The sequence below is a fragment of the Prionailurus viverrinus genome, chromosome A2 (assembly GCF_022837055.1).
Source record: "Prionailurus viverrinus isolate Anna chromosome A2, UM_Priviv_1.0, whole genome shotgun sequence".
In the NCBI taxonomy this organism is placed as follows: Eukaryota; Metazoa; Chordata; class Mammalia; order Carnivora; family Felidae; genus Prionailurus; species Prionailurus viverrinus.
In genome coordinates this window covers 17,838,903-17,863,735 of record NC_062562.1, presented here as the reverse complement: position 1 = coordinate 17,863,735, position 24,833 = coordinate 17,838,903, and the positions used below count along the sequence as shown (strand labels likewise).

At 49.1% G+C, this 24,833-nt stretch overlaps 4 protein-coding genes across 7 annotated transcripts in view; 3 read left to right on the top strand and 1 right to left on the bottom strand.

The window, feature by feature from the left end:
- The first annotated feature begins 8,521 nt into the window (after positions 1–8,521).
- On the top strand, positions 8,522–11,834 carry NICN1 (nicolin 1, tubulin polyglutamylase complex subunit). Of its 2 annotated transcripts, none has more exons than XM_047833352.1 (6): positions 8,522–8,738; positions 9,917–10,093; positions 10,352–10,462; positions 10,913–10,984; positions 11,325–11,429; positions 11,503–11,834. In XM_047833352.1, the coding sequence occupies exons 1-6, from the start codon at positions 8,607–8,609 to the stop codon at positions 11,542–11,544; spliced, it is 639 nt and encodes a 212-aa protein (XP_047689308.1). In that variant the 5' UTR covers positions 8,522–8,606; the 3' UTR covers positions 11,545–11,834. The 2 variants fall into 2 exon arrangements, with proteins under 2 accessions (XP_047689308.1, XP_047689298.1); XM_047833342.1 differs by having other exon boundaries at positions 10,349–10,462.
- Positions 11,835–13,043: 1,209 nt separating this feature from the next.
- Positions 13,044–17,658, top strand: AMT (aminomethyltransferase). The gene is made up of 9 exons (XM_047833332.1): positions 13,044–13,514; positions 13,616–13,783; positions 14,311–14,391; positions 15,266–15,397; positions 15,796–15,874; positions 16,180–16,325; positions 16,410–16,590; positions 16,897–17,052; positions 17,151–17,658. The coding sequence occupies exons 1-9, from the start codon at positions 13,425–13,427 to the stop codon at positions 17,327–17,329; spliced, it is 1,212 nt and encodes a 403-aa protein (XP_047689288.1). The 5' UTR covers positions 13,044–13,424; the 3' UTR covers positions 17,330–17,658.
- A 982-nt stretch (positions 17,659–18,640) lies between these two features.
- Positions 18,641–22,069, bottom strand: TCTA (T cell leukemia translocation altered). 2 transcript variants are annotated; one of them, XM_047833375.1, is made up of 3 exons: positions 21,510–22,069; positions 21,131–21,233; positions 18,641–19,991 (listed from the first exon to the last, which is right to left on the bottom strand). In XM_047833375.1, the coding sequence occupies exons 1-3, from the start codon at positions 21,730–21,732 to the stop codon at positions 19,949–19,951; spliced, it is 369 nt and encodes a 122-aa protein (XP_047689331.1). In that variant the 5' UTR covers positions 21,733–22,069; the 3' UTR covers positions 18,641–19,948. The 2 variants fall into 2 exon arrangements, with proteins under 2 accessions (XP_047689331.1, XP_047689339.1); XM_047833383.1 differs by having other exon boundaries at positions 21,131–21,185; positions 21,510–22,051.
- A 43-nt stretch (positions 22,070–22,112) lies between these two features.
- Positions 22,113–24,833, top strand: part of RHOA (ras homolog family member A) — a 63,230-nt gene continuing 60,509 nt past the window's right edge. The window contains exon 1 of one of the 2 annotated variants that reach the window (XM_047833365.1): positions 22,113–22,337. The gene's annotated coding sequence lies outside the window, so the exon portion shown is untranslated. The remainder of the gene's footprint in view (positions 22,338–24,833) is intronic. The other variant, XM_047833358.1, reaches the window with a different exon arrangement.

The following is a 24,833-nucleotide window of genomic DNA, read 5'->3' as shown; positions in this document are numbered from 1 at the left end:
ACAATTCATTCTACCTGTGAGAGTATAAGAGTTGAAATATTTTTTGATACCAGTGAAATGGGATTGAGCATTAGTTTCTCAACCTGCTATGATTTCAGTCTTGCAAAAAGCATCAATTCCACATATCTATTATGTTCAAGTTTTAATGTCCTTGTCTACTAATTCTAGCATCTGTTATTTCTGGATCTGTTTCTCTTGTTTGATTTTTCTCTTTATTATAGGTCTTTTTGTTTTCCTGCTTTACATGATAGGTAATTTGTACTTTTTTATTTTTTTTTACTTTTATTTATTTGAGAGAGAGAGAACCAGCAGGGGAAGAGTGGAGAGTGAGAAGGGGACAGAGGATCCGAGGCAGTCTCCATGCTGATATCAGAGAGCCCACTGCAGGGCTCAAACTCACAAACTCAGGAACCATGAGATTGTGACCTGAACTAAAGTTGGACACTTAACTGACTGAACCACCTAGGTGCCCCATGATTGGTAATTTTTAATTGAATGCCAGACATTGCAAGTTTTACCTTTTTAGGTACTGATACTATTATATTCCTATAAATATTTGTGACCTTTGTTCTGGGATACATTTAGTCATTTTGATAACTTTGAGGCTTGATTTTAAGCTTTGTTAGCTGGAGTTTGAACAGATTTTAGTCTAGTACAGATGTTTTGTTTTATTTTTTTAAGTTTATTTACTTATTTTGAGAGACAGAGAGAGAAAGAGAGGCTGAGAGAGAGAGAGAGAGAGAGAGAGAGAGAGAGAGAGAGAATCCAAAGTAAGCCCTGCACTGTCAGCCTGGATGCAGGGCTCGAACTCATGAACCATAAGATCATGACCTGAGCCAAAATCAAGAGTCAGATGTTTGACTGACTGAGTCACCCAGGTACGCCCTCCCCCCCGTTTTGTTTTGTTTTTTTAAGAGAGAGAGAGAGAGAGATGGAGAGAGTGTGCACGAGGAGGAGGACATATGCTATTTGCATTATAAGACGTGTAGAGTGGGGTGAGGGTGCAGGTCCCAGCAAGAATATAAGTCAGAGCAAAGGGAAATAAATGGCTTTTTTTAGGGGGCCCTTAATAGTTTGCCTGTCTCATTTGCTTTTTGTTTTTGTTTGTTTGGGTTTTTTTACTAATGGCTGATGGGAACACAAACTGCTTCTGGCTCTGAGTAAGATTTGGTGCTGTCACCTTTTAATTCTTTGGGATAGTTCTTTCTTTGGCTTTGGACAGTCTGCTCACATGTATGTACTGATTATTACTAAGCTGAAGCCTCAAGGGGAGCCCCCTAGAGATTTCCGGAGTTATCTCTCTGAGCACTTTTGTCCTGTCTAGCTTCTAGGCATCTTTGTCTCCCCAAACTCCCAGTTTCGTCTCTTCAACTCAGGGAGTCTGACAGACTCTATCTGAGTTCCTCCTCATTATATTTGGAAACTCTCTTCAGACAGCAAACTGGACAATCATTGAGCTTATATTGTTTGTATCTCCTCTTTCAGGAATCACTGTCCTGTGTTGCCTGATGGACAACATCTGAAAATGATTATTTCATATATTTTGTCTGGTTCTTTGGTTGGGTCATGTGGGAGTGTAAATCTTTTCCCAGTTACTCCATCTTAGCTGGAAGTATGAGTTCCTAAAATCTAACAATAATTTGTTCCTTTGGTATGTATTTATTGAGCACCAACTTTGCCCAGCATGATGCTAAGAGATGTGAGATACAAGCTGACAGACTAATTCCTGCTCTACCCCACTGTAGCCCAGTGAAGGAGACAGGTTTTGGGGAATGATTACAATAAAATGTGGAGGGTCTCTGACAGTGTTCAGTGATCTAACTTAGTCCAGGAGATTAAAAAAGTACTCCCTGGGGTTCCTGGGTAACTCAGTCAGTGGAGCGTCTGACTTTGGCTCAGGTCATGATCTCATGGTTTGTGAGTTGGAGCCCTGCATCAGGCTTCCTGCTGGCAAGGTGGAGCCCTCTTCAGATCCTCTGTCCCCCTTTCTCTCTACACCCCTCCCCCACGCTCTTGCCCTCTCAAAAATAAAAAAGTTAAAAAATAAAAACCTTAAAGGGGTCCCTGGGTGGCTCAGTTGGTTAAGCGTTCAACTCTCTCTCTGCTCCTCTCCCACTCATCCTCTGTCTCTCTCAAAAATAAATAAACATTAAAAAAACTTTTAATTAAAAAAAAAGTACTCCTTGAAAAATCAAAGTCTATACCAAGAACTTAAGGGTAGATACGTGGTCGGTGGTAGGGTAGGAGTGATCTAAAGAGTGTTCTGTGAGCAGGCTGGCAGGAGAGAAAGGGCAACATGTGATAGAAACTGGAATGAAGGGTTGGGGAAGGGGACAGGATTTCTTTTTTAAGTTTTGTTTCGTTTTTTATGTTTATTTATTTTTAGAGAGAGAGATAGCATAAGCAGCGGAGGGGCAGAGACAGGGGGAGACACAGAATCCTAAATAGGCTCCAAGCCCCAAGCTGGCAGCACAGAGCCCGATGTGGGGCTTGAAGCCACGAACCACGAAATCATGACCTAAGTGGAAGTCAGATGCTTAACTGACTGAGCCACCCAGCGCCCCTGTTTTGTTTTGTTTGAGTAATCTCTACACACCCAACGTGGGGCTCAAATTTACAACCCCAAGATCAAGAGTCACGTGGGCTTCTGACTGAGCTAGCCAGGTGCTCCTAGGGTGCAAGTTTTGAATAGACTGATGGGCAAGGGCCATTTATGTCTTGGACTCATGGATTTATCAAGAGCTTTTGGATTTGACCTTGAGGCAGAGGGATTCCATGAAGATTTCACATTGAAAACATGTCTTGCTACAGTGTGGGTAATGGATTGGAGGGGCTGGAGTGGAGATGAGAGATATGAGATGAGAATTATCTTCAGTGAGGGGCCACACAGGCCTACTGTCTGCTGTCTGCTCTTGTAACTGAACTAACATGAGTTCATTCCTTGGTGAGTCATAGATAGAAACTACACTAGATGGAGTTGTCCAAAGTGTTATGTCCAGAGTTCGAGATCCCCAAAGACCACCAGGGTGCAGAGTCCGATGCAAAAGCAAAGAGACTATTTGAGCTAGCTGGAGCTCAATCCCCTACCTGCACCGACGCAGCGGTGAGATGCTGGAGACAGAGCGAGTTTCAAAAGTGCAAAGGTTTTATAGGGATCTAGGGGCAGTTGGTAGAGTAATGGTCGTGGCCTTAGCCAATTGGCTGGGGAAGGGTCAGAGTCCCCTTGCGCAGGTTGCTGGGCGTGGTTTGAGCGGGTGAGCGGGAAGTTACTCAAGGGGAGGAGGTGTGGTCTGAGGTTTGAGCGGGAATTTCTTTCTGCGGTTTTCCCGGAAAGGGGGCCATGTCAGGGACATAGTCACTCAAGATGGAGGACACAGAACAAAATGGAGTCGACTGGCCTAGGTCCGCTCTTTCATTAGGCCATTTTATTTGCAGCAAAGGGGATCACAGGAAATAACTTCCAACTTTGACTCCCAGAGCAAGGGTGGATGGGTTCCTTTTATTTAGGGTTAGGATGAATATATATGTATGTGTGTATGTATTTAAGTAGGCTTCATGCCCAGTGCAGGGCCCAGTACAGGGCCCAGTACTCAGGACCCTGAGATCAAGACTTGAGCTGAGATGAAGAGTTGGATGCTTAACCAAGTGAGCCACCCAGGCACCGCTACTTATTTTTTAAGATTTAAAAAATCTTAAAACCCACCCAACATGGGGCTTGAATTCATAACCTTGAGATCAAGAATCAGATGCTCTAGGAGCACTTGGGTGGCTCAGTTGGTTAAGTGTCCGATTTCAGCTCAGGTCATGATCTCACGGTTCGTGGGTTTCAGTCTTGCATCAGGCTCTGTGCTGACAGCTTGGAGCCTGAAGCCTGCTACTGATTCTGTGTCTCCGTCTCTCCCTCCCACTCCCTCACTCATGCTCGGTCTCCCTCTCTCTCCCTCTCTCAAAAATAAAGGTTAAAAAAAAAAAGTCACATCCTCTACTGATTGAGCCAGCCAGGCACTTCAAAATTGGGATAGTCGTGAGACAGTCAGTTGGTCACCCTTCTACCATTTCTCAGCAGTTTCCTTTCTTCTCTTTTTAAAGTAAGTTCTACATTCAACCTGGAGCTTGAACTCATGACCTTGAGATCAAGAGTCTCATGCTCAGAGTGCCTGGGTGACTCATTGGTTGGGCATCAGACTTTTGATGTCCACTTAGGTTTTGATCTCAGGTCCCTGGGTATGGAGTGTACTTCAAAAAAAAAAAAAAAAGTCGCATGTGATGTGGTTTGAAGTGTTGGGGTTTGGAGCCAATGGCCAAGAAAGAATTCTTAAGATATCTTCAGTGCAGGAATGCCTGGGTGGCTCAGTCGGTTAAGTATCCGACTTCAACTCAGGTCACGATCTCACAGTCCCTGAGTTCGAGCCCCCATCGGGCTCTGTGCTGACAGCTCTGAGTCTGGAGCCTGCTTCAGATTCTGTGTCTCCCTCTCTCTCTGCCCCTCCCCCACTCGAGCTCTGTCTATCTCTGTCTCTCAAAAATAATAAATAAAAATGTTAAAGAATTTTAAAAAAGATATCTTCAGTGCAAAAACATGGTTTTATTAAAGCATGGGGACAGGACCCATGGGCAGAAAGAGTTGAACTGGGGTTGGATGGGTGACTGATTACATACCTTCAAATTGGGAGGTGGGTAGGGATAGCTTAAGTCTTAAACGTATTTTAGAAGCAAGGTTTCCAGGACCTTGAGGGACGAGCTGCTGTTAAGATAAGATTATTTACTATTGTCCAGTAAAATATTAGTCATGAGATCCTTCAGATGTATATCAATGGGCCATACATTTAGAGGATGATTGCTAACACATATCTTGGGCAGGCAGAGATAAAGGAAGTTTCCAAAGGGATTTTTATATGTTAAAGAAGACTTACAGGATCCTGGAGGTAGGCTCCAGCCAAGTTAAGGTTACTTTTTGCCTCTAGCAAAGTATTAACATTGAGGCAGTTGAGTTCTTTGAGGAAGGTCATTCTGTCTGTCTCGATGTAAGTAGCAAGGAAATTTATTCTTTTGCCTTTTTTCCCACATCAACATGCTCTACTGACAAAGCCAACCAGGTGCCACCCTAGGGTTAGATGAATATTTAGAAATGGGAGCCTTGGAACACACACCTGTTTCACTTGGGAGAACACATGACTCTTGGTCTCAGGGTCATGAGTTCGAGCCCCATGTTGGGTATAGAGATTACTAAAACAAATAAATAAACTAAATAAAAAAAAAAAAGAAGAAGAAATGGAAGACTTGTCATTGTATGTGAAAGTGGGCATAAGTTTACAAATGTGTCTTAAGGAAACATACCTGAACATATGTTGTATGTTACGTAAATGAAGCTTGGACTTCTTCTTGGGCAGGGATTTTAGTATTCTAATGAGGTAAAGGTAACTGTCAGTTACTCCATGGGTCACTCCATGGTCCATCTTTGCAGGCCTGAGTCAGGGGTTAAACTCAAACTGGTCTGGGTAGTCTGGGTTGCCAGAGTTCCTCATTCAGGCAGTCCTTATTCCTTGAGTGGTTGTTCTGGTTTCCATCCAGGATTCTATGCCCATGGGGTCTTTTGCCTGAGTTAAGAGACAAACTGGAAAGAAGAGTTTAAGGGAAAATGTGGGACAAAAGTCGGTAAGTACAAGCAGGTGAGCATTTAAGTTCTCGTCTTGGGGTCTAGCTGGTGACACTGTGACTGTGCCCTCAGAGGTGAGTCCTGAAGACCAGAGACTGTGTGTACCCTCATGATTCCCAGGGACCCTATAATCTTTTGGGATTTGGGGAAGCCTCTGCTCCAGGATAGAGTGGTCTTTATGAAGAGGAAAGTCTCAGAAACCTGGAGAGACCCAGGCAGTGAATCATTAGTCTGAGTCAAAATGGAGACAGCAATGGTCAGTCCAAGAGACCCAAGGACACAAGTTATTTTCCCTTGACAACAGTCAGTGAGAAGCCAGGGAATGTTTTCTGTCACTGTAAGTCTGGGTGCCTAGGCTAGGAAGGCACAACTCTTCCAGGCTATTCCTTGGGCTGGCCTCAAATTCGGGTTTTGTTTCTGTCTGATACCCTACTATGAGAGCCCTAAAGGTTACACTGGGCCTGTGTCTTTGGGTTCCTCAATGCAGAGAAGGCCCAGGTCACCAAAGCTGACCATTACCTGGAGGGTTCTGACTTGTGAGGAAGAAGCCCAAAAGAAGGCCTTGTTCCATCTCTACTCTATACTGTTTTATTGGTTCAGAAAATCACTGGACCACTTCTGGCCTCAGCTTTGTTATCAATAAAATAGGCTTAATCAATGATCTCTGAGGCACAAGTGCCTGGAAGGATGGTGATGGTGATAAACATAATGGTTAATTTTTTTTTGCTTTCTTTTTTGTTCTTTCAAAATCATGTTTACTGAGGTATAATTTAGATACAATAAAAATGCACATATCTTGGGACGTCTGGCTGGGTCAGTTGGTAGAGCATGTGACTCCTGATCTCAGTGTTGTTAGTTTGAGCCCTATGTTGGGTGTAGAGATTACTTAAAACTAAAACCTTTTCCTTTCTTTTTCTTTCTTTCTTTCTTTCTTTCTTTCTTTCTTTCTTTCTTTCTTTCTTTCTTTCTCTTTCCTTTCTTTCCTTTTTTTTTAAAGTAGCTTCAAATCCAGCATAGAGCCCACCATCCTGAGACCAAGACCTGAGCTGAGATCAAGAGTCAGTCACTTAACCGACTGAGACACCCAGGCGCCCCAAATATTGTTTAATAAATTTTGATAAGTGTCTTGATAAATATTAACTACCACCACAATCAAGTTGTAGAACCTTTCCATCACCCCCGAAGTATTCCCTTGTACTTCTTCATAGTCAATCCTTTCCCTTCACTCCCAGTCCCAGAAAAAAAAATCTGATTTATATTACTGTAGATTAGTTTTGCCTTTTCTAGAATTTCATGTTAAGTGGAATCATACAGTATGTACTCTTTTGGGTTTGACTTTTTTTGCTTAACATAGTACATTTGAGATCTACTGGTGAGGTTATGCATATGCATGTTCATTCCTTTTTAAAAATTTTGATAAAATATACATAATATTTACCATTTTACTTATTTTAAGTGTCTAAGTCAGTGGCATTAAATACTTTCATGGTGTTGTATAATCATCACCACTATTTCCATAATTTTTTTCGTCATCCTAAAGAGAAACTTTGTACCTATTAAGCAGTAACTCTCTATTTCCCCTTACACCCAGTTCCTGGCCACCTACTTTTACTTTCTGTCTCTGAATTCACCTATTCTAAGTAACCCATGTAAGTGGAATCATACAATCAATATTTGTCCTTCATGTCTGTTTTTTTTTCGCTTAGCATAATATTTTCAATGTTCACACCTAAGCATTTATCAGTTTCATTCATCTTTAAGGCTGAGTAATTCCATTATATGTACATACCATGATTTGTTTACCCATTCATATGTTGATAGATACTTGGATTTGTTCATTACTTTTTATTTTTGAGCAGTATTCTGTTTTATGGATACACTGCAGTTAGTTTATCTGTTTATATATTGGACATTTACTTCCAATTTCTGGCTATTATGAATAAATTCCTTGAGCAGTCATATCCTTTCATTTCTATTGGGTAAATACTTAGGGATACAATAGCTAGATCATACTGTAGGTACAAACTTAGTTTTTATTTTTTAATTTTTTTAAGTTATTTATTTTTGAGAGAGAGAGAGAGAGCGCGAACAGGGGAAGGGAAGCGGGGTAGCGGGGTGGGGGGAATCTCAAGCAGGCTTACTGTTAGCTTACAAACTGTGAGATTATGACCTGAGCTGAAATCAAGAGTCAGAGGCTTGGGGGAAAGAAAGAAAGAAAGGAAGAAAGAAAGAAAGAAAGAAAGAAAGAAAGAAAGAAAGAAAGAAAGTCAGATGCTTAACCGACTGAGCCACCCAGGCACCCTGAAATTCCGTTTTTAAAGAAATGCCAAACTTTTTAAAAATGGCTGGAAATTACCAGTGGATTAAGGTTCCAGGCATTCCACATCTTGGCGTCTTTAGTTTTAGCCTATTCGGTGGGTTTGTGGGAGTTGTGATTTGCACTTCCCTGATGAATAACCATGTTAAGCATCTTTTCATTGGTTTATTGGCTATTTATATTCTTTTGTAAATTATCTGTTCAAATCCTTTGTCCATTAAAAAAAAGGGGAGGCGTTCATACCTATTTTTGAAACTAATGTCGGCCGGGCACAAAGCTCAGTAGTGCTCGTGGCTTTACGAGTTTTAAGCAACGACTGCCCGGGACAGAACCAGTAACGGCGCAAGACTCGGAGCAGTGAAGGGTCAGGACAGCTCAGATATAGAATGGCTCGGACGTTTCGGGGCAGGGCCCCACGAAGCCTTCTAAATGCTCGCGCCGTGATTGGCTGAAAGGACACTTCCGCAGGCACTTCCGACTCCCTGCAGGCCCAGAGCATCTGTAATTGGCTGGGCTGGCCCAGCGCGAGTCTTTCCGGGAGTTGTAGTTCTTGGGACTCGGCTGGGGACGCCGGGAAGGCCAGTGGACCAAGGCCAGGAGCGGCGGTTGGGTTTGGTCGCGGCTGTTGACACCATGTCCCGCGTGTCGGTGCCTTGCCATGTGAAAGGCACCGTGGCCCTGCAGGTGGGCGACGTGCGAACCTCCCAAGGCCGGCCTGGTGTGCTGGTCATCGATGTCACCTTCCCCAGCGTCGCGCCCTTCGAGGTGAGCAAGCCCCGTGGGCGCGACCGGGGCTCCTGGGCGGGGCTGACCCGGGAACTAGGGCGTGTCCTGGGTATTTAATCTTTCACAGAAAGCCTCTGCAGTGTTCTTGCCCTTGTGAGCCAGTTAACCATTTACTTATTCCTTCAGTTAACACATATTTACTAGAATGCAGCGTTCTGACCTGTTCTCTTCAACATCTCTGCCCCGTATCCAGGACAGGGCTGGTGTAGAAGTGCCAAGATAGTAGGGTGATGCTGGTAATACAGTTGTGAGCCAAAGAGAGGTGAGAGGTCATTTTGTTCCTGGCCACTGGGCTAGGGATCATTAGGCAATGAGTTACCTCAAAACCTGCCTCCTGCCCATTCTTACAGTCCTTGCTTGCCAGGTCAGATTCAGCTCATTCCTCATCATGATCATCCTAATGGCTCCAGGTTCCAATCTCCAGTTGCCTGTCCAGTCCACATCTACTGACAGAGTGACTAACACGACAAGACCTCAGCACAGAGGACAAAGTCCACTTTCTAGTGGCCTGAGGGCCACCTGTGTCTGCACCCTGCCTGCCTCTTGACCCCATGCACTTTGTCCTATAGTGTGTGGTCATCTTTCAAGCTGTTTCTTGCTATAAGCTAGGAAACTTCACTAAATGGACCAACTCTGTAAATCTTGATTCAGTAGACCTAGGGTGGAGCCTATTCATCTATATTAAAACAAAAACAAAATAAACAAAAAACTTATTTGGGTGATTCTGATGAGTGTCCGATGATGAGAATTCCCGGTGCCGGGCTGAATCACTGCCATTTCAGAGGTAGGCCAGGTTTTCTCACCCCCTGGTGCCCCTTTGCATATGTTACTTTTACACTGTCTATCTTTCCTGGTTCACTTGATGAACTCCTTCAGGTCTCATCTTCAGGCCATGTTTTCTGCCTTCTCTAGAGTTAGGGTTCTGACCTGGCAGCATCTTAGACTTGTGACAAGATCTGCAGTCATGGTTTATTTGTATGACCTGCTCATTTAGCTATGAGCTCTTCTAGGGAAGTGAAATTGGCTTTGGGCCCCAGTGGATGCTTGCTGAAGTTGTTAGATTGGTAGTAGAGTACATTCCTAAGGGGAGGAGATGGTATGTTTGAGCCTCTCAGGCCCTGGGTCTGATTTGTCATGGTGGGTTGTTTGTGCTCTAGTTACAGGAGATCATGTTTAAGAATTACTACACAGCCTTTTTGAGCATTCGTGTTCGCCAGCACACCTCACCGCACACACCGGCCAAGTGGGTGACCTGCCTGCGGGACTACTGCCTCATGCCTGACCCACACAGTGAGGAGGGAGCCCAAGAATATGTATCGCTGTTCAAGCACCAGGTCAGCTGGGACTCAGCATGACTAGGGGAGTCCAGATGAGGGCTCACAGCGGGTCTGGGGATTGGGCCAGGATACCAGGAAGGAAGAGGGGAGGCGAGGTTGGCCTGGGCCTGTGCCTTGGAGGGATTACTATTCTTTCCTTCTCAAAGGTCTGGGGAGGCAGCATCTTCATTCACTGCTGGTTGGGAGGCTCTTGGGCAGTGAGCTAGGGCCTTGCTGGGTCCTTTTGTGTGTGTGTGTGTGTATGTATGTCAGATGCTGTGTGACATGGCCAGAGTACTGGAGCTGCGCCTGATTCTGCGACAGCCATCACCACTGTGGCTGTCTTTCACAGTAGAAGAACTGCAGATTTACCAGCAGGGATCAAAGGTAAGTGACCAGCTCAGAGCTGTTGGGTTGGCCCTTTCCCAAGGAGGCTCTTAGCTATGGCTAGGGATGTGGGGTGTGGGGCTGGAAGTGGATGGTAAGACTCAGAAGGAGACCTTCATGGAAATTAGTCAGGTGGGAATGCTGGAAGTTCATGGCGAGAGTTCAAGCCATGTTCTCATATCCTCTGACCTTTGAGGTCACCTGCCTCTCTCAGAGCTTGAGACTTTAGGGTCTGGGAGATACTTTTGTTCCTTGTGTTCCTGGGGCCTCCTGCATAGCAGAAGAACTTAGGTAGTCTGAATGCCCCCTTGGACTTCTGTGGACCCCTGAACAGGGTTTTCTCAGCGTCTGAGGCTCAGGTGCCCTTCTCTCTGTTCTGAGGACCTTGGAATATGGTCCTAGGGCTCTCCCACTCTGCCTCCTTCAGAGAAGTATGCCTTTGCTTTGCAGAGCCCCTCCATGACCTTCCCCAAGTGGCTCTCCCACCCAGTGCCTTGTGAGCAGCCTGCTCCCCTCATTGAGGTAAGCCCTCATCCTGGGTAAAAACCATGTGTGAATAGGCCCTGTGTCCAGCACAGGAGGCCCCACCTGGGCCTCTTTCTGAAAAAATCTGGGACTGGACCCAGGGCCCTTGGTTCACTCTGTGCCATCTTCCTCAGGGGTGGTCCATGGGATTTGAGGCATCTCTGAGTGGGGCTGGGCTGCCTACTGCAGATCAGGCCCTAACCTTATGTGTTACCAGTTATCTGGGAATGTTACTGGTCTTCGTTTGAGGGCCCTGTAGACCAACTTGGCCTCTCTGGAGCTTTAAGGGCAGTGCTGGGGATGGACCCATGGCCACTGACCCCTCCTTCTGGAGCAGGGTCTCCCAGACCCCAGCAGGGTATCCTCCGAGGTGCAGCAGATGTGGGCGCTGACAGAGATGATCCGGGCCAGTCACACCTCCACAAGGATCGGCCGCTTTGATGTGAGTGATCGCTTCCCTCTGCTTGGCTCCTGTTGCCCTGAGCCAGTCAGATTGATGGTGTTTTGTGTTTCAGGTGGATGGCTGTTATGACCTGAACTTGCTTTCCTACACTTGAACCATGGCTCTTAGCCAAGATGTTGGCCTTCCATGCCCACCCAGACCTGGTTTAGGCCACCAGAGGCTGAAGTGCTTTCCCTGTGCATTACAAGTGTTGCCTGCATGCCCACTGTGTCTGGGCCACGTTCACAGATTCAAGATTCTTGGGGGCTAAACTGAGTTGCTTCAGCATGAGTTCTCAGCAGGGATGTACTCTGTCCTCATCTGACTGCAACCTGAAACTCCTTTTCCTACCCTGAAAACATTCCAGTTCTGTTTACTAAGAATCCCCTTCTGCCAACATGCACACTCCAATCTTCTGCCTGCTCCTTCACCCTGAATGCAGTGCACTGGGGTGACCTACTAAAACCTGCTCTATCATTGGAAGGCTGCTGTAGCCATGGCAGTCATGTAGTTTGGAAGCTCAAGGAAAAAACAGGAGCCCACGTCTTCCTTCTGCGCCCCCTAGTGGTCTTCTTTCTTATGCCCAGAAGAAGAAATTTCCTGTCCTAACTCCTGCTGTCTGCCTAGGGAGTGAAGCTGGGGATTTGGGCAGCCTGAATCCCTTGGTCCCAGAGCTGGCTCCTGGATGTGTGTTCAAGTGGGCCTGCCCATCCAGCCTGGGCAGTGTCTCTGGCAAGACTGGTGTCTAATGAGTTCTGGGACCTTTTTGCCTAAAGCACACCCTGTCCCTTCTCCCAGCTTCCCCCTTCAAGAATCATGCTAAGTGTGATGAAAGACCAACCTTGGTAGGGTATGGGTCCAGGTGGGCATTTGCACTGGTGTCTTTCAGGAGGCTGAGGTCTGCCATAACCCCAGGCCTGCTGCTGAATAAGGCAGGCTACTCTTATGAGAAAATCTACCTTTTGTTTTTTCCTGGCTTTGCTCCAGGGCACTATGCTGCAGCAGCACTGCAATATGTGTTAGACCTGGAAAATTGGAAGTTTGTGTGGCTCAACAGCTTTCTGGAGGCAGGTCAGCTACCTTTTGGTGGCTACCTTCTGCTCTTAACTATTACAGTTCTTGCAGGTGTTATCTTTGCCTGTGGGGTCATTTATTTAGCCTCATTTAGCTTTTGCTAAGAGGGTAATGACCACAGTCCTGTGCTCCGGGAGTAGCAGCCTTCAGAGAGAGAGAGAGGGGGGGGGAGAGAGAGAGAGAGTGAGAGAGAGAGAGAGAGTGTGTGTGTGTGTGTGTGTGAGAGAGAGAGAGAGAGAGAGAGAGAGAGAGAGAGAGAGAGAAAGAAAGAAAGTATAGGAGGAGGTCCTTGAGGGGGTGGCAGGGACTGTGCTTCATTCATGGCTGTGTCTCCAGTACCCAGCACAGGGCCTAGTGTGCAGCAAGATCAATAAATACTTGTGAAATGCATGACTGCTGGCTGCCTGTGTCCTCCCAGTGGGAGAGCTGGAGACCCTCACTAGAGGCCAGTTTACTGATGTGCTCAGCCTGCCAGGCTGGCTCCACCTTCCTGCGTGCTCCTCCCCCCCCCCCCCCCCCGCTTCCCCTCCCCCATGTGACCTTGCACTCCGGGTGTCCTGAATGTGCAATTCAGGCCTTCCAGCCCTTTATGGAACTTTGGCCTTTTGGAGGCTGGGCTGTCATCAAGGGGAGGTCTAGCCCCTGGCTCTGACTCCGAGCAGCTTAACTGGTTTGGACTGCCTAATCTGCCCAGAAAGATCAGCTGGAAGCACCTGGGGCTGTTTCCCTACAGATAGGAGTCACTGCACTCTGCTCTAAAGCCCCGCCTGCCCTTAGGGCTGCCTGCCTTTTGGGCTGCCCGCCCCTTCTGATCCCCTTTATGGGAGAGAGACCTGTCCAAGCAGAGCCTGGACTACATCTCCCAGCGTGCCTGGCAGAGTGGTGGCCTCTGTGTGCCGGCTGCACCATTTGCGGGCAACAATGCAGCGGGCAGTAAGCATGGTGGCCCATCTGGGCTTGCGTCTGCAGGCGCTCCCGTCGGCCCTGGGCCGTCCACTCAGTTGTGCACAGGTGGGATAGAGGGTACTGGGGCATGGTGCCAATTTTGGAGGGGCGGGAAGGGTGGGGGTTGAGGCTGGGACCCTGGTAGCCCTGAACCCAGACACCCGCAGGACGTGCTCCGCAGGACACCACTCTATGATTTCCACCTGGCTCATGGCGGGAAGATGGTGGCGTTTGCAGGCTGGAGTCTGCCTGTGCAGTACCGGGACAGTCACGTTGCCTCACACCTGCATACACGCCGGCACTGCTCACTCTTTGACGTGTCCCACATGCTGCAGGTGAGCCAGGGAAGCATACTGGCTGCCAGGTCAGGGCTTCCTCCCCTTCCACAGGGGTGTAGCTTTTGGCTTTGTTGGGAGGTAGATTCCAAGGGCTGCCCTTGCAGAAGTGGAGATCTCAGGTGTTGGAGACTATAGCCCAGGAAATTAACTCAGAGGATCTCTTGTCTCCTCTTTAATGTCTTCAGCCTATTCCCTCTTAGTAGCATGACTTTATGTCCTGGGTTTCCCAGGGCTGGCGCCCATTCTCATCAACTGTCCTGGGTGTTGGTTTGGAAAAGAGGGTATTTCATGATGGTGCTGGGCCCTTTCAAGTTTCCTAAACACCTCCATTACACCCCCTCCTGTGTTGGCGGATGTGGGGGAACCAGAAGGTGGGGATCTGCCATCCGCAGAACCAAAAGGCTGCTCAGGCACTTAGGCTGCATTGGGCTGTACTGTGGATGGCAGGGAGGATGCCTCCTTGTCCAGTGGCTTTCCTGATTGCAGTAATTACTGTGGTCTGAGGTTTTGGATCTTTTTCCCAGACCAAGATACTTGGTTGTGACCGGGTGAAGCTGATGGAGAGTCTAGTGGTTGGAGATATTGCAGAGCTAAGGCCAAACCAGGTGGGTCCCTCTTATTTTGCTAAATGGGTGTTCTTAGTCATGAGCCAGCAAATGGGGGGAGGGGTGGAAGGACAGCAATGTTCAGATACAGCTTTTTGGGGCTTGCAGTCTTGGGGCATGGGGTCCCTGTGTCATGTCTGGACATCTAGTTATCTGCAGGGGAGGTGGGGCTATTCCATCCTTACCACATCAGGCTGGAAGGCTAGAAACCCAGGTTTATGTCCTGTTCTGTGATTTTCCATGCTGCCAAACTCCTTGAAATTCAAAGGCAGTCCATTAAACCAACAGCCTCATTATCACCAAGAGCTTGTTAGGGAATACACTGTCAGGCGCTGCTGTAGACCCGCTGAATCGGAACTTGCATTTTAACATGATCCCCATGTGATTCATATGACCTCTCAACCTCAGACTGTCCATCCAGTGGGGAGGCTGTGAGGCCAGCCTCACAGTATTTTGGAGTATTGCTGTGGAGCTCATGGGATCATCAAGATGCACTTTGAAGTTTCCATCTTGGGGTTTGGGGAATGGACTGAGTTGTCCCAGGTCTGGGTGGGATGAAGCAGCAAGTCCTAGGTGTCATGGATTAAGTGTGAGGTGGGGCTCTCAGTACTGAGTGGGGAGGGGTACAGAAGCCCCACCAGATCAGGGAGGTCTCCCAAGGTGGGAAGGGGTGAAAACTTTCTTAGTGCATGAGGATCAAAAACCCTGGGATTGGGCAGGGTCCTGGGCTCACCTAGCTTTGTTCCTCCTCCCCTTCCAGCCCTGCGCATGAGGCTTCTTGTTCAGGAATTTGTGATGGCTGAGTGGCCCTAGGGGCGGGGGATATTGTCTGACTCCTGGATCTGGAGGCAAAGATGCTCCATTTTGGCACTAGGGGACGCTGTCACTGTTTACCAATGAGGCTGGAGGCATCTTAGATGACTTGATCGTGACCAGCACCTCTGAGGGGTACCTGTATGTGGTGTCCAACGCTGGCTGCTGGGACAAGGACTTGGCCCTCATGCAGGTACAGCCCTTCTGTGTTCTAGGTACCCTATGTTCCTTGTTCACAGAACAGGACAGACCCAGCAGGGACAAAGGGCTCAGACAATGGCTTTTTGAGTGAGTGAACAGCAGGCCAGAGTGGGTCCTGCCTGGAGAATGCCAGGTTTCAGTGATGGGGTAGTAGGGGAGGTAAAACTGACCCTGGCTCCCAAGTGAGCATCCTCTGGTTAAGGTAAAAGCTGGAGCCTGATGTTAGCACTGGCAGACCTGGCCTTGGGTCATCCATACCACTTAGTTATGTGACTTTGTCAGATGGGAACTGGCCTATTCTGCCCAGCTCTTCAGCCAGCTGTCAGCCCACAGTAAGTGCTCAGTAAGTGGTCCCAGAAGCTGATGTGGTGTTTCTGTCTTTCCTTTCAGGGCAAGGTCAGGGAGCTTCAGAACATGGGCAGTGATGTGAGTTTGGAAGTGGTGGATAATGGCTTGCTAGCCCTGCAAGGTGAGCAGGCCAGGCTAGGGTTGGAGCTGACCTTTGCCTCCTGGCTTTTCAACTACTAAGCACAGAAGGCCTATCAGGAGGAAAGTGTGCATGGTGTGACATTTGTGTGCCATAATTCTAAGTTTGGTATTAATGTCCTCCCTCTACCTGCCATAAGGCTCCATGGGCTGTGGGCAAGAGCACCTTCTCCCACCTGCAGAATAGCACTTGCTCAGGGCTTATTCTGGTCCCTGAGTAAGGGCTGTGGTCCAGCTTTGAGAGGAAACTAGGACCTGGACAATTGGTCACGGTCTCCCTGGGCCTAGGCCCCACTGCGGCCCAGGTATTGCAGGCCGGCGTGGCAGATGACCTAAGAAAACTGCCCTTCATGACCAGTGCTGTGATGGAAGTGTTTGGCGTGTCCGGCTGCCGTGTGACCCGCTGTGGCTACACAGGAGAGGATGGTGTGGAGGTATGTGAAAAAGTAGGTGTAGGATGGTGCAGGACACAGGATTCTGGAGCCAGCTGCCCACCTGCTCTCTGGTGTTCCATGCAGATCTCGGTGCCAGCTGCAGGGGCAGTCCACCTGGCAACAGCTCTGCTGGAAAACCCAGAGGTGAAGCTGGCAGGGCTGGCGGCCCGGGACAGCCTACGCCTGGAGGCAGGCCTCTGCCTGTATGGGAATGACATTGATGAACACACCACACCTGTGGAAGGCAGCCTCAGTTGGACATTGGGTGAGCTGGGCCAGCACTCAGAATCCTGAAGGCTACAGTGGCCAGCCTATGACTGCTCCCAAGGTTGTGTAGCCACTGTGGCTTTGCCCATTAGATCCTCAGCAGGCTGAAGTGGGCAGCATAATCTTCAAGACCTGGGGACAAGAGGTGGGTGGCTGACTGCATTGCAGGGGAGGAATGGAGGTTGGGGGGCCCTGAGCAAAGGGACCTCACTGCTGGATAGATTTTACTTGGGGTCCTTGTAACTAGGACCTCCTATGGCCAGGGTTTTATGGACTGTGGCTTAAGCCTGGTGTCATGCTTCAGGGAAGCGCCGCCGAACTGCCATGGACTTCCCTGGAGCGTCGGTCATTCTTCCTCAGCTGAAGGGCAAAGTGCAGCGGAGACGTGTAGGGTTAATGTGCGAGGGAGCACCTATGCGGGCACACAGCCCCATCCTGAATATGGAGGGCACCATGATTGGTAGGTGGGCCAGGGAAGTTGGAGAGCCCTTTTCCCTTCCCTAGGAGGGTGGGCATTGGACTGGTAAGGTGGTGCTGACATGGCTTCTTCTCACACAGGTACTGTTACCAGTGGCTGCCCCTCTCCCTGCCTGAAGAAGAATGTGGCCATGGGTTATGTGCCCTGTGAGTATAGTCGGCCAGGTACCCCGCTGTTGGTAGAGGTGCGGCGGAAGCAGCAAATGGCTGTGGTCAGCAAGATGCCCTTTGTGACTACAAATTACTATACCCTCAAGTGAGGATGGATTGGGTCAGGGCCCTTCCCATCCAAGAGCCTGGACCTGGAGGGCATTCTACAAGGGTTAGGAAGCTAAGGCTGAATACTCTGGGGTAGGTGGCTAGGGTGGAGGATGTTTCTGATTTTCTGGTGTGTGTGGGGGGCAAACCACCTATTCTCTCTCTCATATGCCTCTCCTCTTGGAGAAGTACACTTCTTGAAAGACCCCATTTCTGGGGTGCCTGGGTGGCTCAGTTGGTTAGGCGTCCGACTTCGGCTCAGGTCACGATCTCACTGTCTGTGAGTTTGAGCCCCGCGTCGGGCTCTGTGCTGACTGCTCAGAGCCTGGAGGCTGTTTCAGATTCTGTGTCTCCCTCTCTCTCTGACTCTCCCCCATTCATGCTCTGTCTCTCTCTGTCTCAAAAATAAATAAATGTTAAAAAAAAAAAAAAAGAAAAAAAAAAAAAGAAGACCCATTTCCGAGCAATAGACCAGCTCATGCAATGTCAGCTTGTGCTCCCATTGACCCCATTCTTGTCTGCTGGAGGGCTATGGGAAGCACTAGTTCTGGCATCTCTCCCTTCCACTCTGCCAGGTGCTGGCTGTGGAACAGAGGCTTACATTTAGGAAGGAGGTAAAGCCTGCCCAACCTACCTCATCATGGTTTCTCACACTGCAAAGGGGTTATTATTACCTTGGGTAGTGCTGCCTCTCCCTGGGCAGGAATGATTCCTGACTCACAAAGGCTTGGCCCTGTAGGGCCATTGTGCCTGTGTAAACTTGGGAAAGCTGAGGGGACCCAGACTCACTCTTCCACATTCCCAAGTTATCCCAGCCTGCTGCTTAGTAGCAAACCATGCCAGGCTCACCATCTGTTCTGAGCCCCAGGGCTGTTGTAGAGCACACTGGGCCTCCTCCTGGACCTGCCTTACCCTGGGCTGACCTTTGCCCCTGGGGCCCATTACTGGACTCCACTGACTTCTAACAAAACATTAAGCGAGCTTCCTTTCTTCTTGCTTGCCAGAGTTTCTAGCTTCATTGTCCTTTGTCCACATGATTGCTGGCGTGCCAGCCTAATGCCTCCTTGCCTGGCCTCTGAGGCAGGCTTAGAGTGGATTCTCCTTGAGAGGGCCAGGTCTATAAAAACTAGTGAGGATAGTGCCCCCTCCCTATTGGGCACCCACCACTGCTCCTCCAGAGAGCTGGTGTCATTTCTCCACCTCTGCAAGTCATTGCATTCTGGGCGCTGAGGGGCAGTAGCCCCAAGTGTTCCCTTTCCAGTTTTCCCTGTGCATGCACACCCTCGTCCTGTCTGAATAACCACACAACTGATGCACTTCCAAGTTTAATAAGCCACATCCTCAGCTGAACCTGGGGTAAAATGTGAGACCCTGATTCTATGTGTGGTGGTGTCAGTGGGTAGGCCTGAGGCTGCAAAACCATCATCCTACCAGTCAGAAGATACCTCCAAAGTAGATACACGTACACAAGTTCAGTGTAGTCCTACTTCCAGTGTGTTTCTGCCGCAAAGGTGGCCTAGCCAAAGGCTGCCAGATGGATAGAGGAAGCAGGCAGTGGGATATTGAGGTAGCTGGCGGTCCAGCAGAAACAAGTATAGAAATACAGCCTTCAGGAAGGGAGGCAGTTCTAGGGTCATGCTGCTTTCAGAAACTGGCATGTGCCTCCCACACCTTTGGAAGCTCCCCTGGCCCACTGTGTAAGTGGCAGGCCTGCCCAGCCTGTGGTTCTTCCAGGCTGTTGAGGGAGGGTTCTTGGGGGCTGAGATGGTGCTAGTGGGGACGAGCTGAGCCTGTGGCCTCTTAGGATGAAGCTCTTGTGGTTCCGGGTCAAGATGGGAAGTGATGAAGTGGCAGAGCCACTCAGTGGTAACTGCTTAGTACCTCTCTGTGAGGGGACAGGGTACAACCCCATGGGTGGGGGTGGAAGGTCACCCTTGGGGCTTAGCATCTTTCAGGCACCCAACCTCCCAACAATGAGTTAATATTCAGGAAAGGACAATTTCCATAGCCTGACTCACACCTGAAAAGCTCTGGATGGGCTAGGGAAGTGGGTGTTTGGTGCCTCCACGTCCAGGTAGTGCCAGCGCCCCCTGCCTTACACTTGAATGGCCAGCTAAGTAACCATAGAGTATAAGGCCATGTCTAGGCCAGTCTTTCCTGGCTCCCTGCCAACAAAGCAAAAACAAATTCAAGAGCTTAGGAGAAAACAGACTTCCCTTACAAATCCCAGAGCTGGTCAACCTCAAGTTTCTTCTCAAGGAAATTTCTATGGGGTCACATCCCAGCGGATCAGAAGGGGGACAGGAAAAAGCCAAGGCAGAAAATGGACTGTTGGCCTCCCCAACCCAGAGGCTCCTCCTGAGCTGACCCCTGAGAGGAGGAACATGTCTTCTCTCCTTAAGGCACCCAGATCTGGGTAGAGGCAAACTTTACTGGCCCAATGCCTGGAGCTGCTGGAGGCAAGGCCAAGAGCAGTGGAGGGCCAGGTCTTCAAGCACTGGGGTACTCCCTGCCCCCAACCCCTCCCCCCATGCAGTCTCTGGGGTCTGGGCAGCAGCAGAACCCAGTGTGGGAACCAGCAGACCCGGTGATGTCCCTGGAGATCCCTCTGCTGCCTTCCCTTATTCTCTGTGGGTTTTGAGAGGTTCATTTGCTGTTGTTTCCCTAAAAGTGATGGAAAAGAGAAAAGGATTATTCCACAGGCAGCACAACAGTCCCTGAGATTGGCTCTCTCTAGCCCTGTAGGGGCTGAGGTGGGCTCAGTAAAGCCACACTACAATCTATATCTCTGTACTAAGTTCCCACAGCCCACACTGGGACCCTCACCTTTCCCCTGAAGACACGTTTTTCCTCCTGGTTCCTACCTTATGGTATTCCTATCCTTCCCCAAGTTGCTCAGGACCTGGACAGTGGCAGGCCTCCTAACTGGCCTCTTGCCTTCTCTATTGGACCCCTTTTCTTGCCATGAAACAGGCAGTTATAAAGACAAATTAGATCAGGCCATAGCCTTGCTGAGTCCTTCAATAGCTTCCTGAAATTTGGCATAGGGTATTGTGGGTCCCACCAATGCCTTCATGTTTGAGCTCCAGTGTCACAGCTTTGTCTATCCTTCCAATATGACACCCTTGTTCTTGCCCTGGGCCTTATTCTATCAATTTTCTTTGCCTGGTACACTTACTCCCTAGCCTTTGCCATTAGCTTAGGTGTCTGTTTTGCGAGAAAACTCTTGACTACCCTTGCCCCCACACCGCTGCCCTTCCCTTTTATTATTTTTTTGTTGCCCTCCCTTTTAAATCTCTGGCTCCCCCTATAAACAGGATAAAGGATAACCCCCCTGGGTTGTCCTTGTTCTCTGGACCTAGTTGCCCTCCTCTCCCCCCACCACACCACACCACACCCCTCATATAGAAGGAGCTCAGAAATTAGTTGAATGAATGCTCTGATTAGTGAGTAGATGTTTTACAGATGAGGAGGCTGACCTGATGTGGCCAGTAAGTGCAATAAGGACATAGGCTCCTGCCTTTATAACTGAAGGGCTTGCAGTAGAGTGGAACCCAACAGACTTGCCAGCTCATCTCTGAAATTGTGACAATAGCCCCACAGGCAGCATGCTGAACAGCATATTGGTGGGCTGTTCAGAAATTAGAGTCTGAGCTCCAGTTGAAGACCTTGGGGCTTGCTGTAAAGACCACTAAACTAGTGGACTTCTACCCTGAGAACTTCCTGCCCCCATCCCTGTTATCAGCACAGGCCTATCCTCTGCCTGCCAAGCATGGGGTTGTGATGGGCACAGATTTACTCACCACGAAGTGAAATGCGTGGAGCCATCAGGTGTGGATCCGTTCTGGCCGCCCAGACCTGGGGGCAGGAACACATCCAGAGCTGCAGCAGGCTGGGGGTGGGGATCTGAGCAGGTATCAACCCAGGTCAGGTTTGAGGCCAGTGGCGGTGTTTGGTGAAAAGTCTCGTGGGGGCCCTAAAGGGACTAGCGGTATTGTCTGATTGAGGTTCAAAGGAAGTTAAAATGTGATGGGTGGACCGGGGTTTCTGGCATGAAATGGTATGTTGGCATGGATTAGGGTGCAGAGTTAAGCTGTGATGTGGTCCTTAGGGGATCAGTGGTAGTCTAGGGGGTTCTGGGGAGCCCAATGATGGAGTCCAGTGGGGGGTGGGGAGCCTCACCTGGGCGGTGATACAGCCCTGTCACCGTGCTCCCGTAGAACCCCCACGCCAGCTGGATGCCCAGGAGACTTAACACCAACCAGAGTAGCAGCAGCTTGAAGAGGGTCACGCGCATGTCCTGCGCCTCCCACTCCCGCAGGAACTCGCTGCCCAGGGTGCCCAGCGCGCCCAACACCGTGGTCGGAAGAGCCTGCAAGGACTGCCCAGACCAAGGCTCCGCCATGACTGGCCCATACCCCACCCGGGGGACTGTCACCGTAGTTCCGACTGCGCAGGCGTCTGGTCTTCCGGGGCCAGGGCCGTTAGTGCGCACGCGTAAAACTAGGCAAGGCTAGGCTACTTCGCTTGCGCGAAGAGTTGGCAGTTTAGGGAGGAGTATTAAAACCGCGCACGCGCACCCAGCCCCACCCTGCTTACTTAAAGGATGAGTGAGTCGTGAAGCATAAAATAGCAACCAGGTCTTTTATAGCCCTGGAGTTCCCGTGATGCCCCACGCGGCTGCAGTGATTGGTTAAGCGCCTTGCCTTTAGGGCGTGGACGCGCTCCTGAGCAATCGTAGCTGAGCTGTGAGTGCGCGCGCGTGCGCGGGGCCGAGACTGGGGCTGGCTCGAGCCCGCTGGCACACGGGAACGCGCACGTCGCTCCCCGCCCTCCCGCCGCCGACCGCCCTCGCTCGCTCGAGCTCCCCGCCCGCCGCCCGCCGTCCTCCGTCGGTTCTCTCGTTAGTCTGCCTCCGTCTCCTCAGCCACCCGCCCTAGTCTCCGAGCTTGCTACTCGCGGACAGGCGTCCTTGGCGTGGAGAGGTCGGATTGCGAGTCGTCGCCTGAGGTGAGCGAGAGGGTACCCTCCTGGCGCCGCGGCGCCCGGGGCCCGCCCGCCCGGCACTCTTCCGGCCGCCAGCCCGCCCGCCGCCCCTCCGCGGCCGCGCCCCACCTGCTGCTCTCGGCTGGCTGCCCCTGGGTCCCGGCCCCTGCCTCCCGGCGGGGCCCCGCTCCCCAAAGAAGCGGCCCCGCCCGCGCAGTCCCCGGAAGCGCGCCCCGCGGCCTCCCGCGCCCCTTCCCCCGCCCGGCCAGGCCTGGTGGAGCCCCAGCCGCCCGCCCGCGGTCCCCGGCGCTTCCTCTCTCTCACGGCTGCGCCGGGCAGGGCGGGGGCTTCGAGCCGGGCCCGGCAGCCGCGCGGTGCAGCCGGCCCCTGCGAAGTGCGCGTGGCTGTCGGAGTTGAAATGGGAAAGAAACTCTTTACAACTCCATCTTGGCTTTACATTGAATATGAAACATGAATCACCGTTTTATACTGGGTGAAGTCCAGTTATGTTTTGGGTACATTTTCTTTTTAAATGTAGTACTCTCGGAGATTGTGTAAGTAAAAAGGTAGTGTTGAAATCTTATGGGTTAGGATTGTTGGGTATTGAAAGGACGTTTTCCTGTTAGACATTTTTTTCATGACTTAAACTATGTTGTATCGAAATAAAGTATTAATTTGCAATTTTGCTTAGTCTCAGTTACTACCTTGATTAAGAATCACCTAAACATATCCTTAGTTACCGATTGACTCAGTTACGAGGCATCATTATTAAATAACACTGTTGGCAGTTAAATCGATTTGGTCAAAAGCATGTTTAGTAGTCTGCGGTGGAAAACTGGCATCCTTTTTGCCTCAGAATTGGTTCCACTTGTGTTTTTTAATGGTCCTGATTTAAAATTTTTACCAGCGTTAGTGACTTGTTTGGTTCTTTCTGTGTTTAAGATTGTCTTTTGAAGTAAATGTTTCTTGCAGGTGTGTAATCAGATTATAGTCCTCCCTGCCAGATCTGAAGGGGAAAAATACTTTAAAAAATGTCTTAAAAATGTTATATGTGGTGAGAATTTTTCAACCATTCACTGTCAAACACCCAAATGTGTAAGGTGTGTGTCCTATTGCATGATTGTCGCTTTGAACATGCCGGTTTGAGCTTTGGGCACGAGTGACATTGTTTGGACTGAAGGTACAAGACTAATTCCTAATGGTGAAGGATAACTTACTAAAGGATCTCTTTTGATAAATTATCTTAAGAATAGTACCATCTACTTTTGTAGAGCACTGGTGGCCCATGGGGACGTGACAAAATAGAAGACAACTTGCTTTAAGTCAGTCTAGTCCTAGAGTTATCACCTCTGTTCTCATAAAAGTCTGTACTAGAGAGAAGAAAATAGGGACCCACTGACTTTTTCATAGATCCAGAATTTTAGACCCGAAAGGAATTTTCAGGACTTCTATAGTCCAAACCCATTTGCAGATGAGGAAACTGAGTTCCAGAGACTTTTGTAAATATACCAATGTTATATGTCTAGTCATGTACAGGCCAAAACTATTTTGTCTGTGTGGTATTTTCCTTGTACTCCTAAATAGCTTGCTTAGAGTTAAGTAAAAATTCAGGATTTAACAACTTGTTTCCAGTGCTTTCTCCATTCATGTATTACTGATATGTTGTGAGAATCTGAAAAATTCATTAAAAAAATTTTTTTTTAATGTTTATTTTTGAGAGAGAGAGAGAGGAGAGACACAGCCTGAGAGGGGGAGGGGCAGAGAGAGGGAGACACTGAACAAGAAGCAGGCTCCAGGCCCTGAGCTGTTAGCACAGAGCCTGATGCGGGGCTCGAACTCACAAACTGCCAGATCATTACCTGAGCTGAAGTTGGACGCTCAACCGACTTAGCCACCCTGGCACCCCGAAAAATTCATTTTCTAAACAAATTTCAGTTATTTAGCCTTAAACAACACTCTCCTCCCTGCAACTGGGTGGTCCTGCAGCCGTTGATTGAAATAGATAAATGAATATACAGGGTCCCCGCTTGGCCTAGTTTTGGCTTTCGGTGTTTGGGTCTTCTTAGGGACAAGCTTCTTCCACAGGGAGGCCCAGACTCCTCTGTTCCAAATCCCACATAATTAGGTCAGGCTAAGATGTTGTCATGTGACTGAGGGCTGTTTTGACTATTGATTTGAGGTGGGATGGAGAGAAACTGCACAGACCAAGTAAATAGTTCCCTGTGTATTATGTGTGTGGTAGTGGTTTTGCTGGAGTATTCTCATAGTCTTCATTCATATTAGAGTGAAAACAGGTAGATCTTGAGGTGTTTCCTCAAGGAGTTAGTGGAGTTGAAGCAGTGACCAGAGAAGTTGCTACTTAGGGTTTTCTTAGTTGTCCTAGAGCTGAGATTTATGTTAACTCAGAAGAAAGACTGATATTTCAACTTCTAAGAGAACTAATCTGGGCATGCTGAGCTTCTATAGACAGGACTTTGGGTTTTATTGCATTATGGCTACTAGTGATAAAGCTAAATGGTA